Source organism: Antechinus flavipes, chromosome 4 (assembly GCF_016432865.1).
Source record: "Antechinus flavipes isolate AdamAnt ecotype Samford, QLD, Australia chromosome 4, AdamAnt_v2, whole genome shotgun sequence".
In the NCBI taxonomy this organism is placed as follows: Eukaryota; Metazoa; Chordata; class Mammalia; order Dasyuromorphia; family Dasyuridae; genus Antechinus; species Antechinus flavipes.
Genome location: NC_067401.1, coordinates 118,792,280 through 118,808,428, shown reverse-complemented (window position 1 = coordinate 118,808,428; position 16,149 = coordinate 118,792,280). Strand labels below are relative to the sequence as shown.

The window sequence follows — 16,149 nt, the reverse complement described above, 5'->3', positions numbered from 1 at the left end:
TTATGTATATTAATTTTTGCATTTAAAAACATTTTGAGAAGGGGTCCTTAGTCTTCATCTTCACCATATTGCCAAAGATGTCTATGACACATAAAAAAGGTTAATAATCTCTGATATAAAGGAAAGACCCTTAGAATAACAACTCTAAATTATTTTGGCTTTAGATCTGTGAGAATTAATGTGATATGTTTAGAGAAAAATCAAGATTAAGTACAAAAATATAAGTGGGCATCTGCTCCTGAAAATGGAGTGCCAAGATGCAGGCTGAGTTTAAAATGCATTCAATTCAACTGTTCAACTTACCTATAAAAAGGAATGCATATGGAATCCTAGAACTTCAGAGTTGGAAGCACCTTAAAGGTTCTCTCTTCCCAACCTCACATCCCAACTCCTCTACTATATCTCTTGCATCCTCTAAAGTCTTCAGTGACAAAATCAAAAACAAAACTGACCATCTAAAAAAGATATCCTATTTATTTTTAAAAGAATACATGTTTTCTGATAAATGTAGAAATATGTTTAGAAAAACTGCACATATTTAACCTATATTGGATTACTTGCTGTCCAGGGGAGGTAAGGGAGAGAGGAAGAAAAATTTGGAACATAAGGGTTTGCAAGGATGAATGTTAAAAACTATTTTTGCATGTATTTTGAAAAATAAAAAGCTATTATTATAAAAAACAACAACAAATAAATAAAAATGCAGGAAAAAAACCCATGCTTTTAATTCCTTGATTTTACATCAGTCATTTCTATTGCACCACTCCAAACTGAACCTGCTGCCCTTGTAAACCAAAGAAAATGATTAAGCAAAAATATGTGATATAGTTACTGTTCCATCCTGGTTTTTGCAAAGTTTGATGGTTAGAAAGTTCACCCAAGAATTTCTTATGTAACTGAATATGGAGTGACTAGGTACAGGCTGAGTTTAAAAGTACAGTTCAACTCAACTGTTAGTCTGGGTATATCAGTCACCCATGAAAAGGAATGTATGTGGAACTGTGGAACCTCAGAGTTAGAAGCGCCTTAAAGGTTAAATTACATCTTATTTTTATATTGACCTCATCATTCTAACCTGTCAAGATCCTTTTGCATTCTGATTCTGTCATGTTTCCTTTTCTTCTTTTATGCTAGTAAACTTCCTTACAGAATTATATGAGTAATAGGGGAGAGGAAGGTCAGGAAGAGGAATGGGATTTGCTCAGCAAGAGCCCAATTCTCAGGAACATGCACACTATACACAAGGTTGGAGGCTATCCTAGACCACATCATAATGGATTTCTAGGACAATTTCCAAGGCTCCTCATGGGAATTTCATGAGGCAAGAGTATATTGTGCATGCTCCTGAGCAGTGGGCTCCTATTGGCCTATCTACCGATTACATAATCCCAGAATATGAAGAGTTGAAGGACCTCAAAAAGCCACCCTAACTCCTTCCTTGGTAAGAATTCCCACAACACATCCAATAAGAAGTCATATAGTCATTTCTTAAAGAACTCTCAAAGCAGACCATAATACTTTTGAAAAGTGAGGGAGTTTTTATGTGAACACTAATTCTGCTTCTCCACCATTTTTGCCCACGGCTCCCAGTTTTATCCTTTGGGGACAGGCAGAATAAGTCCAATTCTTCTTCCATGGTACTTGTAACTGGCTAACATATCCCTGCTTGGTGTTTTCTTCTTCAGAATGGCTATACATTTTCATTTTATTCAACCAATCCTCACATGTCATGATTTGAAAGCCCTTAATGATTCTAATCATTCTCCTCTCCAATTTATTGCTGTTGTTCCTAAAATGTGTCACCTAGAATTGAACACCACATTGCTGGTGTAATTCTAATTGGTGCACGTACAATGGGAACTTGGGATTCTCTGTTCCAATACACTATTCCTTTTTTAAGGAAGTTTTGAGATCAGTTTTTTGGGGGAAAGGTCCTGTCACACTGATAACCCCAAATAAGCCTGTGGTTCACTATTTTTACCCAGACCATATATTTCTTAAGTTGGTTTTTTAACCAAACCATAAGTCATCCTTGATAAATTATATCTTATTTTTATATTTATCTCATCATTCTGGCCTGTCAAGATCCTTTTGCATTCTGATTCTGTCACAACTTTGTTTGTTATTCCTCCTGCCTTTTATATAATGTAAAAATTACTAATACAAGAACATCATTTATTCCCTACAGATATCTTATTGACTCAATTTAATTTGTCAAATGGCCTTTTTTCAAATGTGCCACACAGAACTATACTCCAGGTATAGCCTGGCTAGCATAAAATATAGTAGGACTACTATTTCCTTTATAGTAATATTAGACTTCTACTCATGTAGCTTAAACTTGCATCAGCCTTTTATGTGGCAGTCACACTGATTTAATTTTTTTCATGTTGTGCTTATGGCTGATTCAAATTCACAAGTACTCTTCATAAGAGATGCCATTGAGTTAAACATCTCCCAATCTTTTATTTGCACAAGGTGGAAATTATTAAAGTTGACTCATTTAGGACAAAAGTTTCCATCTGATAAAATAAAAGATACAATCTCTCTCTGTTTCTCTCCTTTCCCTACTACTTACCTTGGGGCAGGCCCCAGAGGAAGGAATCTGATGTTTCAATCTCACAGAAAAGGCCTGAGACATGCCTAGGGCTGAATATTGACTGTAGAGCATTCACTATAGGTGTGAACATGGACAGAATCTGCAATCAGACTTACCTGTTACATTCTGGTACCCAGTCTCTTTCCCCTCACTGTCCTCACTGTCCTGGTCATTAAGGATGGTTTTCTCACCCTGGTCCTTCCCACTGGGATCATCATGTTCTCTAGGAGGATCAGCCCCGGGGCAGTCAGAGTGCAATGGTTCTCTAGGAAAAGGTTGCCGCACAGATTCAGAATCATTTTCTGTCTCACTGTCTGAGATGAGACTGCTCTGAGGATACCAAAGAAGACTCCCAAGCTGTCCACTAGCTGCTTTTTCAGCCATTTCTTTCACTTCAGCTAGAACATAAAATAATAAAAGTATAATATATCTTTGCATGATGAACATCTAAAATGTATGATTTTTACTATCTGAAAAATGTCACTGCTACTACTGCAATTCAAGAATAAAGCAGCACAAAAAGTTATGAAGCTGTGTACACCCTTTCATCCAGCAGTGTTTCTATTGGGCTTATATCCCAAAGAGATCTTAAAGGGGGAAAGGGACCCACATGGCAAAATGTTTGTGGCAGCCCTTTACATAGTGGCAAAAAACTGGAAAGAGAGTAGATACCTATCAGTTGGAGAATGGCTGAATAAATTGTGGCATATGAATATTATGAAATATTGTTGTTCTATAAGAAACAACCAGCAGGATGATTCCACAGAGGTCTGGAGAGACTTACATAAACTGATGCTAAGTGAAATGAGAAGAACCAGATCATTGTACATCATATGACAATCAATTCTGAGGGACGTGGCTCTTTTCAACAACAAGATGATTCAAACCAGTTCCATTTGTTCAGTGATGAAGAGAGCCATCTACACCCTGAGAGAGGACTGTGGGAACAGTGTGTGGAACACAACATAGCATTCTTACTCTGTTGTTATTTTCTTGCATTTTGTTTTCTTTCTTAGTTTTTCTTTTCCTTCTTGATCTGATTTTTCTTGTGCAGCAAGATAACTGTATAAATATGTATACATATATTGGATTTAACACATATATCAACATAAAAAAAGAGTAGAGCAGCAGTATCCCTGATATAGTATCATAGTTTTTTTAAACTGAAAGAGAGCTTTCAGAGAACATGTTGCCCAAACTCCTCATTTTATAGGAAAAGGATCAGGAGCCAACATGGTATATTAGGGGCAGTTACCCAGCTGAACTCTTCCAACATTCTCCTCCAAACAACTTTAAATAATGCTTCCAATCAAATTTTGGAATGACAAAACCAATAGGAAAAATCTGTGACATTAGCGTGGACAGGTGTCCTGAGCCCATGGCAGTGGCAACAGTGGCTGCTGCTGTAACAACAGCAGGAGCTAAGGGAGCTCTCAGCCCAGAATGGTTCTGTTGTTGGACAACTGATCAGAAAGACATTACAGGGAATCTTTGCTGGAACTGAGTACAGTTGGTGCTTATTGGCAATTTTACTGCCCAGACAGTTCTGGGTTGTAGAGTTTCAAGGTGGAAAGCAGTGTTAGCAATTGGTCACAAGGAAGGAAGGGCCCTGATCACAAAACAGAGGGGTGCTAATGCTTTAAACTTCAGGGGACCAGAGGCCCTTTCTGAGTAAAGACCAGAACACAGACTAGGAGAGCCACGACCATATTCTTCCCAGGATCACATCAACTTGGTAACCACAAAAACTGGCAGATCCTTGAACTATCTTCTGGAAACAACAATCCAAAAAAGCCCGAAGTTTGAGACAGTGATTCACTACCCTTAGGTGAGTAGAGCCCAACTTTAACACAAAGTTCAAAGTCAAGATATAAGTTGGAAAACAATAACAAAAAAGGAATTGAACATAAAAAGCTACTATGATGGCAAGAAAGGTCACAAAATAAATACAGAAAAAGATAACAATGTGAAAACAGCTACCAAAAACCTCAAAAAAAACTACCAATTGCATCCAAGCCCAACAAGAATTCCTAGGAAAAAACAGTGTTAGAAAAAAAATTGGGAAAAGAAACGAGAATGATTCAAGAAAACTATGAAAAAAGAAGAATTTGATAAAATAGGTACCCCAAAATATACTAAAAAAAATCACACCTCAAAAAAAAAAAAAAAAGAATTAGCCTAAAAAATAGTCAAAATTCACTGAAGAAAGAACTTAAAAAGTCGAATAAGCAAGTGGAAAAAAATACAAAACCTGCTGAAGAAAATAATTCCTTAAAAATTAGAATTAACCAAGGGAAGCTAATGATTCCATAAGACAAGAAACAATAAAATAAAGTCAAAATAATGAAAAAAAAAAAAGAAAATGTGAAATATTTCTTTGGAAAAACAACTAACGTGAAAAATGTATTGGACTGTTTGAAAACCATGAGCAAAGAATGAGCCTAGACATTTCAAGAAATTATCAAGGAAAAACTGCATTGACTTCATAGATCCAGGAGGTAAAATAGAAATGGAAAGAAGTTACTACCTCTTGAAAGAGATTCCCAAATGAAAACTCTCAAGAATATTATAACCAAATTCTAGAGCTCCTAGGTCAAAGAGAAAATATTGCAAGCAGCCAGAAAGAAACAATTCAAATATTGCAATCACAGTCAGAATCAGATAAGATTTAGCAGCTTCCTAAAGTAATGGAGGGCAAAGAAGCTAAGATTATAACCAAGAATCATCTACCCTAACAAAACTAAATGTAATCCATCCTTCAAGGGAGAAAAGAAAAAGATATTTAGTTTAATTTAAACATTCATAATTTAAAAATCAGTGCTAAATAGAAAATCTGACTTTATAAAAGAAAACTCAAAAGAGGAATATATGAAAGCTTTATCATAAGGGATTCAATAAGTTAAACTGTTTACATTCCTATATAGCAATATAAAACCTAAAAACTTTTATATTATTATGGCATTTAAAAGGAGTTTACATAGAGTACATGGGCATAAGTCAATTATGTTGGAGTGATCTCAAAAAAAAAAAATGATGCAGTGAAAAAGAGGAATGCATTAGGAGAAGCAGGAAGGGAGAGACAGAATGGAGAAATTTCTCTCACATAAAAAGAGGTGTGTAAGAAATAGCTTTTAATAATGGCACAGGAAATGTAGGGTGGGAGTAGCAAGCAATGCTCAAACCTCCATTGAAATTGGTTCAAAGAAGCAAGTATATATACTCAGTTGTATATAAGTTTCTATATAAAGAATACAGGGGATCAGAGAAAAGGAAGAATGATTTAAAAAAAAAAAAGAATGGGCAGATTAAAAAAGGCAGTAATGAGAAGCAAAAGAGACTTTTGAGGAAGAACAGGATAAAAAGAAAAAAGAAGAAAAATAGAAGACAATTGGATGAAAGGAAATATGGCTAGAAATTATAACTGTGAATGTGAATGGGATGAGCTCACCCATAAGATAGAAGAAGATAGCAGAATGAAAAAAAAAAAAAAACCCAGACTTTGACAATATGATGCTTACAGAAGATATGAAAGACATGAAACTCAAAGATATGCACAGAGTTAAAATAAAGGTATGGGGGAGGATTTAATATGCTTCTGCTAAAATAAAGGCAAGGGTAGCAATCATAATCTCAAATTATTTAATTTAAAGAGAATAATCAGGGAAATGATATATTGTCTATAAACAATGAAGTAATATCAACACTTTTTTAGCAAGTTTTTCTGGGTTTTTTTTTTCTGCCCATTCTAAGGCTAACTGCTTGGGGGAGAGGATTTGCTTGCATCTCTACAGGTGGAGAAGGAATCAGATGGGTGCCTACGAGCCGCATTTGCCTTGTCCATCGCAGAAAGATGGAGCAGACCCTTGAAACAAAGGAGAACACCCAAGAAATATCGGGTGGTTCTGTTGCTGATTGTGCTCACTAGAATTATTAGATTCCTGGCACATGAACTAATGGACAATAGAATCCTATTGGACTGTTTCTAGGACTTATGGACATGTGTAAATTTTCAGATTGATTCTTGTTATTTGTTACATTACTACTAGCCTGTGTTATATTGCTATGGGCTCATGTAAATTATGTATAATGCCTCCCATATTGATGGATTTATGTGTACCCCCTCAGAAACCCCCTATGTTTTAAAACAAAAGAAAGGGGGAGATGTTGGAATCCTTACTAACTGCTAAGTAATTAGAGTTGATCTAATCTTACAAGAAGTTGTTTTGGCCAGAACCTGAAACAAGGTACTAAGTAGAACTAATCAAGACAAGGCTTGTGTTCACACCTTAATGTCACACACAATGTGGACATTGGAGTCCACAAGTATGCTAGCTTCACAAAGTAAACTTTCTAACTTCAAGGGAGTCCACACCTTAAAGCTCTTTGGGCCAGAGAGCACTATGGGAGAAAACCCATAATCCCATTCTCTCAGAAGGTTCACATATAAGGCGAGACAGCCATTCCAGAATACACTTTTTCCTCTTGGCTGGCTGATCGCGCTGGACTCGAGAGGAACGACTCTGGTGCAGAGAACACTTTTGACGGATTCCAGGGGAGCTACGCCAGAAGCCCTCTCTCCGCGGCAAGTTGGTGGCTGGGCTCCCCAGAGGGAGATAAGAGAGACCTTCCATCTCTGTCTTGGTTGGAGGCAGAAGAAAGCAGAGGCAGAGGCTGAAGGACAGAACCTTTGGATTTGGAGACATCCGAAGGGCTCCAAGCCTCTAAACCGGCTGCGCTCTGAGAGGAACAAACTCCAACATTTGAACTCTTAACACATATGGGTCCCTTTCCCTCCTTTAAGATTTCTTTGGGATAGAAGCCCAGTAGAAACACTGCTGGATCAAAGATGTATGCACAGTTTTATTGCCCTTTGAGCATAGTTCTAAATTGCTCTCCAGAATGGTTGAAGCAGTTCACAATTCCAACAATGTATTAGTATCCCAGTTTTTCCACATCCCCTCCAACATTTGTCATCATCTTTTCCTGTCATCTTAGCCAATCTTAGAGATATACAGTAGTACCTCTCAAGAGCTGTCTTAATTTTGCATTTCTCTGATCAATAGTGATTTAGAGCACTTTTTCATATGGCTAGAAATGGTTGTTGAAAACCATCCTTGCATGTACTTTGAAAATAAAAAGCTATTATTTAAAATAATTTTTTAAGACTTTATTTCTGAGTGGAGAAGTGAGTCAGATTTGTAACAACAAATGCCATTCCCCAATTGATAAGTGGCCAAAGAATATCAACAGGCAGCTTTCAGAAGAAGAAATCATATGAAAAAATACTTTAAACTACTACTGATAAAAATTGCAAATTAAAACAACTCTGAAGTACTATCTCACATCAATCAGAAATAGCAAATGCTAGATGGAACGGAAGAAAATAGATACACTAATGAGTTGTTAAGGGAGTTGTGACCTGATCCAACTATTCTGGAGAACAATTTGGAATTGTGCAGAAAGGATTATAAAACTGTAGATATGTTTATGAGAGGAATGCAACAAAGATTCGCCTCACTACAGGGAGGACAAGATAGAACTGTATTAGTCCCAAGGAATATAAATGGGTAATTTCTCTGTCATATACATAGGAAGATGATGAGGGTGAAGATTCAGGAGGAAGAAACAATGCAAATCATTAAATGGTCATAAGAAAAGGAAACAAGGGCTTTGAAGTGAGAAAAACATTAACATGTACAGACTATACCTATAAATACATGCCCACAGATATCTTTTCTAAATATGCTTACTTTTAAGTTCTAGAATGCAAAAACAGGCATTAAATCCTACTTTAGTTTAAAAGATAACACTTCTTTACACTGATATATTAGACTTATGAATATATCAGAGAGCACAATGTGTATTATCTTTTTTAGACATATGCAAAATTTAAAAAAAAAATCTGCTGTCAATATGAGGAATGCTTAGTGTAGAATGCCCCATATCAATGCAAATGACAACTTGCCTATGATTTAGATTTAGAGACTATATGTGAACCCAAGTTCTCCCTAATTCTAAGACTAGCTATATACTAGGAAGTATCATGACATCAGATGTAAGTATAGGGAGTTGAACACACACACACACACACACACACACACACACACACACGTAACATAGGGAGAATAATAAAAATGTATGTCACATACTATATGTAGTCATATTTGTCCTATGAATTGTTTTACTTTAATAAACAATAAAATATAGAAATGGCATCACCTCCATTTCATTGTCAATCAAAAAGATGATCTTTTAAAAGTTAGATCTGCTATAAGAAAATAGCTTTTGGTCATTCAGAGTAAAGGACACCGCTATGGTCATAACTATTTTAATATATGCCATGCAATTATATAACCTAAGGAGGTATGGGAAAAATAGATTGAATTAAATTCTATATAAACCAAAGCTATGCCATTATACTTACTTGTCCATTTTAATCGTGCCTCTCTACTGTCATCACTTCTTGTCTTTGAGTTATAGAATTCAGATGATATTGAGTCCACATTCATCCTAAAGAGGTTTAGAGTTATTGTGATATAATTTTTGAAAAGAAAAACACATATGGAAATGTGTTTTGTAATTTGCCAAACATAAAGACTGTTGGTGCAACTTAAACTCTCATCCCAGAACCTGTCTATGGTTGGTCACTGATTATAACAATGAATATACATATATATTTATTTCAAGGTGTGTGTGAGGGAACACTTTGGATCAACACTTTGAATTTTTATATTCAAGAAACCAGGTAACATTTAGTACAAACCAAGTTACCTCCAGAGCTCCTGCTATGATGGACTCAGGTGACCTGGATAGCTAAAAATAGTATACTGAGGAGCAGCTAAGTGATACAGTGGATAGAGCACCAGCCCTGAAGTCAGGACGACCCGAGTTCAAATCTGGCCTCAGACACTTAACACTTTCTAGCTGTATGACCCTGGGCAAGTCACTTAACCCCAATTGCTTCAGCTAAAAAAAAAAAAGTATACTGAAAAAGGTACAAAATCCACAAGCCTAGAGTGATAATGCTAATTCTATTATTAATTAGATATGTAATCTCTGACACATTACTAAATTCTACCATCAAGCTAAGTGCCAGTTTTCTGAATGTTGTGCTCTTTCGGCCTTCAGTTGTTTTTCATATTAACAATTCAATTTAACTGTCATTTTCCTAAACCAGGGGAAACATACAAAACTAAAATTCCTGAGTCTTTCATTCATATTGAATTCATACTACTTAAACTTTTTATTTGAAATCAAAAACTCTTATTTTCATCACTGCTAACATCAAAAGAAGTAAAAATTTTTTCCTACCAGAGCTGCCATTGTATCTTATAGATTAAGATATTATTTCTGCGTTTTTAAGCAAGAAAAACTGAAAGTGATATGATTATCTTATTTCAAAAAACACTCACTTTCTCCAGTTTTAAAGAGGTCTTTCTTATTTAAAACCCAGTAAGAAATATTATGGGGGCAGCTAGGTGGCACAGGAGCAAGGGCTTGGACTCAGCTTCTGAGTTCAGATCTGGCCTCAGGCACTTGCTTGCTATGTGGCCTTATATATAAGTAAACTTAACCCTCTTTGCCTCAGTTTCCTCCTCTGTAAAATCAACTGGAGAAAAAAAATGGCAAACTACTTCAGTATTTCTGCCAAGAAAACCCCAAATGGAGTCATAGACATGGCTAAAACAACTTGGTAAGATGGAAATATTAAATGTTTTTAATTTTAAAAAATTCTCTAAGAGCATGGCTTCAGTTGCTGTTTTTTCTCCTATGAATTCATTTTAAGCCCATTTTAAATTTCTTTGGCTAATAATTAGACCACAAGGTAACAGTGATGGCTTTGAAACCCTCAACTCTGGCTTTTCTGATGATTTCTGAAATCAGATTCACTGAAGAGCTGGTTTTCCTTTTCACAAAGGAAGGAAAAGGAGGGGAATTTAGCCTAGTTAAATCATTTTTATGAGGACAGATATTTTGCTTTTCAACAATCCAATATCTCCTAGAAGTTTTTAATCAATGGATAACTGTGGCTACGCTAAGAAAGCAAATACTTAAAACTATTGGGGATCGATTTTCTCTCCCATCAGTCCTACCTAAGCCATCTACCTTTGGGCTTTTAAAAATTATGGAATAAGTTTAGTATCACATAAATAACCTACCTGACTGTCTCTTGGTTTCTGGTGGTAATTTCCAAATTCTCATCATCACCTTGTGGGTACTGTAACTTAACATTTGTGCACAGTCTGTTGGTTCCACTAAAGGATAATGGCTGGAGGGAAAAAGTAACACAATTCTAGATTCTTAGGCATACCAGGCTTCTTACGACTAATGCATCAGGTTTTTTTTAAGTGAGAGGCTGCTCCAAGAACCCATCCGCCTAGGATCAGCACAAGAATATAACCTGCTCCATCTCCCACGGGACTGGCTCCTATCCTAGTGGCTCTGTGAGCCATCAGAGCAGTGCCAAGATGAGTTCAGACTCAGACAGGCACCGCCCACTTCAACTCAGATCTGAGCTTCTAAGAGTTCTCAGCCTCAATCTCCCTGGCAGGCAGGACAACAAATACATGCTACTATGCTTACTGTTTTCAGTTTTTAAAAATTAAATATTTTATCACAAACATTAACATCAACACTAATATCTACACTTGCTTTTATAGCTATTTACACTTTAATGAATTAATTTCAAAGTGTTCTCTTTGGCAGAATTCTTTGTATAATTTGTTCTCATTCCATTTTATGCAGCTTCTTTTTTCACTTTAAATAATTTCATAAACATCTTCTCAAATTTCTTTGCAGTCCTTATAATTGTCCATCTTAACTGCTTTACCGTATTTCACTAGGCTAATACACCAAAAATTGCTTTATCTTTCTTCCTTCTGTGGGACATTAAAAATGCTTCAAAATTTTTGTAATTACACATGATGCTGCTACGAAGATCTCTAAAGAGAAAATGTTTTGCTTTTGATAATGTTACCAGGAAATTTTTAATTGATTATTTTTGGAGCTTTTATAAAAAACTGCTGTAATGTTCTCCAAAAAATTTTTTCAAAGTTTACCATGCCTCTAGCAATAAATAACTATAGTACTTTCTCTACAATTCTGCAATATTAAATTCTGTAGCTTATAATTTTTTCCATTTTGATGGATGAAGAGTGGCATCTCAAAAGTATTTTGTTTTAGATCCCTTTATTAGTGAGGTTGAATGCTTTTTCTTTTTTTAGTCAAATTTTTTTTCAATTATCAAGCATTAATTTTTCTCCTTCCCACTTCCTGCCACCAGAAAAAGATAAAAAAAAAAAAAAAGAAAAAGAAAAGAAAAGAAAAAAGAAACCTTTGTAACAAGCATGGTTAAACAAATGAGTTCCTATAATAGTCATGTCAATATGATAATGAGTACTTAAAAAAAAAGTGATCATCAATATTTTATTTTTCCTTCTATTTAAACTGATGACATGTTTTAGTGACTTGGCCACTGTGGAATAAGAACTATGAATATTAGAGGTAGCTAGATGATGCAGTGGATGTAGTGCCGACCCTGAAGTCAGGAGGACTCAAGCAAATCCAACCTCAGACACTAAATACTTACTAGTTGGGCAAGTCACAACTCCAAATGCCTCAGTCAAAAAAAAAAAAAGTTATGTGTATCACCTCCATTTAAAAAATTATCATATAAACTAGTTAAGAGATCATATCTACCTGAAATAAATCATGTTTCATGTACTACAATCTCATTTATCTCCAAAACAAAAAAGTCATGAAGGCCTTTGGATGAGTGACCAAGCAGCAGAGAGCCCATATCCTAAGCCCCATATATTTCTTTCTTGAATGAAACGCTGGAAAATTCTGCCTCTGAATTTGAATTTTATGGTCTATGTGAAGAGTCCATGATGTTAGAGAATTCAAAGAGGACCCAAAGAGAGTAAATTAAATTTGAAATGCTTATAGGGGAAAGAGGATTACCTTGGGAGTTGTACCTTTCACACAGTGAACAAAAAGACTCAGTGGAATTTTAGGTTGTCATTTGTGTCAAACATTGACACAAATACTGGGAACCCAAATAGAAAAGTGATCAATCCTTGATCTCAAGAGGCTCATACATTAATTGGAGAGGCAACTGGATGTAGTGGATAGAATGCTTGGGAGTCAGGAAAACCTGTGTATGGCCTCGGATATTTACTAGGTGGGATAGTCTACCTCAGTTTTTTCCAATAAAATGGGGATAACAGCACCTACTTTGAAGGGTTGCTGAAGCTCAAATGAGTCAATATTTGTAATGCATTTATTATACTGCCTGACACATAGTAGGCACTTAATGTCTGACCCATACCATACTTTGCATGGTGATCTAAAAAGTTCTAAGAGGGCAATGGCAGAATGGAAGGAGGAAAGGACTGGGAATTCTTAGAGACAAAGAGCACAGAGCTGCAGGAAGCAACTTTGAAGAGTGCTTGCACAGTGGAATTGAAGGGATGAAAGGAAAACTGGAATGGTGATCTATGCTAGAAGCCTGGGCTGCTTGCAACTTGGGCCATGAAGCAGCGAGGCTGCCTGGATCTGAGGTTGGGAACATGGCCTCCATTCTCTGCCAGGAGCATCAGTCTGCTCAGCTGAGGCACAGATCCTTACGGAAAGGCAGGAAGTTTTGACTCTTTTAAAAGAGGACTTTACTAACAAAGCACCTTTCTTTGTAGTGACCAGAGCTGGGCAGAAGACCCAAGTTCATTTGGCCTTCAATCCTGACTTGCTGTGTGGTGCTGGGCCAGGCACTTTGCCTCAAGTTTCCTCAACTATATAACAGACATAATAAAAGCACCTACCTTGAAAGATTGTTGTGATGTTCACACAGTTCACATTTATAAAGCCTTCAGTCCAGTATCTGGCACACAGTAAGTTTCAGTAAAAGCTAGAGATCAATGAGGTTGTCCCCCTAGATTCTGAAAGGGCTCCAAGGTCATCCCTCCCTTTGGCTCGTGGGCCTAGAGCAGTATTTAGACCAGGGCATCCCTGCTCCCTCTTTTCCAACTTTACCTGGGGGTTCTTTTCAGCCTGGTCTCCAATACTCTCTTCAGGGACAGACTCGAAAGGCTTCCAGCTGTGACCCCCTTTTCTCTTGTGTCTCTGGCCAACACTGCCTTCGAGACCCATGCCCTGGAATTCTCTCATTGCCCGAGCCGTCTTCAGCAAGTTCTGGAAATGGTCTACACAACCGGGCTGCTGGGCCAGCACCTGTACCGAAGGAGGGATGTAGCACTTGGCAGGGGGCCCAGCGGCAGCCCACAGCACTAATGGGTCATGACCCCGAACACAGAAGCTGAGGGCAGCCCATGAGGAGGACATTTGTTGCTCCTGCCGCCTCCTCATGACCTCCAGCGTGCCTATTTTCTGCTCTGCATTGCGCAGGGATTCAGCTGCCTGCTGCATTAAAGTCTGGGAGATTTTCAGGTTGAGAACACATTTACTGATATACTGCTCCGTTCTGGACTTGCTGCTCAAGTCTGGCTTGGCTTCCCTGGGCACCTCCTGTATGTGTGAAGTGAAATTCTCATTGAGAGGTTCCCAGTGCTCAAAGGAAGACTCTGTGCCCGCTTCAGAAACCGTGTCATCCTCTCCATAATCCGAGCGGGTAGCCTTGTTTATTTCAGGCGACTCTCCAGTTATGGATTTAGTCTCCTCTCCTAGGTTTCTTCCATTTCCTACAGACATCTCTGATGTAGTGATTCCTCCCAAATCATCATCACACATATCCAAGTAACAGGAATAGATTTCATTTATTTCAAAACTGCAGAGGCTCTCCTCTCCACGACTTGGGCTACAAGCCCTGGCCAATTCAGATAGAGTGTCTCGACTTTCAGTTTCTTTAGCTGCCATACTGTGATTCAAAACCTCGCAATCCAGTGCTGTTTTTTCAGGTAAAGCTGAGGGAGATTGTGGTGAATCGGGCTGACAGCCTGTGGGAAAGAATCAACACCTTGATGTTCCCAAAGACTAGCACTGGGCCCCACACTGAATCCCAAGGAACAGCCAAGCAGATTTTTTTCTGCTTACTGAAATAGGATCAGCTGCCTTTCATTATTTACTCTATTTCTAGATGTGAAACTCTGCCCCACAAATACAGAAAATACACACCACAATATGGGCAAGAGTTGGAGAGATTTTTCAAGCAAGGGCTGCCATTCCATAGAGAACTGATATAGCATTAGGTACCACCACGGGGCTGTATTTGGAATGAGAAGATCCCTTCATTCAAATCCTGTCTCTATGTTGACTATGGACAATAAAAAAGCCTCAGTTTCCTTTACAATACAATAGAGATGGTAACAGCTATAATACTAAAGCTATAGCATTGCTCTGTGTAATGTGCTTTGCCAACATCAAAGTTCCATAAGAAATATCAGCCTCTTCCCTCCATAGCCAGAATGCCCTCCCTCTTCCAATTCCTTGCTTCTGCCAAGCCTAGCTCAAGCCTCTTATCTACATAATCCCCTCCCCTCCCAGCTGTTAACGCTCCCTCCCAGATGACTTTCCTTTTACTTTGCATATATTTTGTTCAACCTTCCAGAACAGGGCTACTTTAGTCTTATTTGTACCTCCAGAGCCTAGCATAAAGCTGGCACAAATTAATTATCTGCTTGATAATTAAATCACTAGATGATTAGTTCACTAATTAGTAATTACTAATCATTAAATAATTAGTTCACTATGTAGCTGAATGTTATTGAAATGGCTCACATTTCTTGCTACTCAATCTCTTCAAAATCTGGTCACCCCACAACATTTCCACTCCTTCTGTTTTTATCCGCTTGCATTTTTTTTTCCTTCTCAGGTTATTTTTACCTTATTTCTAAATCCAATTTTTCTTGTGCAGCAAGATAACTGTATAAACATGTATACATATATTGTATTTAACATATACTTTAACATATTTAACATGTATTGGTCTACCTGCCATCTAGGGGAAGGGATGGGGGAAAGGAGGGGAAAAGTTGGAACAGAAGGTTTTGCAAGGGTCAGTGCTGAAAAATTACCCATGCATATGTCTTGTAAATAAAAAGCTATTATAAAAAAAAATCCTGGGGAAGCATTCCTTAAGCAACATCTCACATACCCTTGGTTCATTCTTTTAACTCTGCCTTTCCTTGGCACATATGTACTCCTGGTATTGGATTAAGTTCTCCATCTGTATGTTCCCAGATATGTGGAACTTTAATCTCTCTCATGTGTTAACATGACCTCTCCTTAACTGCGCTGCAGGCTCCTTGAAGGCAAGAACTACTTATTGAGTGGAAATGCTGGGTTTGCACCAGTGTGACCAAAAAAAGTTCCCCACCTCTTGCTTTGGAAAACAGAGGAGGCAGAAAGAAGTGATGCTCATCTTTCCCACCTTCCCCCAAAAAGCTCCTTCAAACATGTAGAAAATGCAGCAGATGGAGAATGGATGAGAAAATCTAGTCAGCCTTTTTTCCAATTCTGATAGCAAGGACTGCAGACACAGGGGACAGTCTTTTCAGGGCAAGACCACTTTAGTCCCAGATCTAGAACCGAGAAGC

General features: G+C 37.5%; 1 protein-coding gene across 4 annotated transcripts in view; it reads right to left on the bottom strand.

The window, feature by feature from the left end:
* The window catches only part of TEX14 (testis expressed 14, intercellular bridge forming factor), a 133,245-nt gene that overhangs the window by 41,123 nt on the left and 75,973 nt on the right, over positions 1–16,149 (bottom strand). For all 4 annotated transcript variants that reach the window (XM_051994160.1, XM_051994157.1, XM_051994156.1 and 1 more), the window contains exons 14-17: positions 13,631–14,550; positions 10,759–10,868; positions 9,024–9,109; positions 2,716–2,997 (exon numbers count right to left, since the gene is read on the bottom strand). In XM_051994160.1, the coding sequence (XP_051850120.1) occupies positions 2,716–2,997; positions 9,024–9,109; positions 10,759–10,868; positions 13,631–14,550 (1,398 nt within the window). The remainder of the gene's footprint in view (positions 1–2,715; positions 2,998–9,023; positions 9,110–10,758; positions 10,869–13,630; positions 14,551–16,149) is intronic.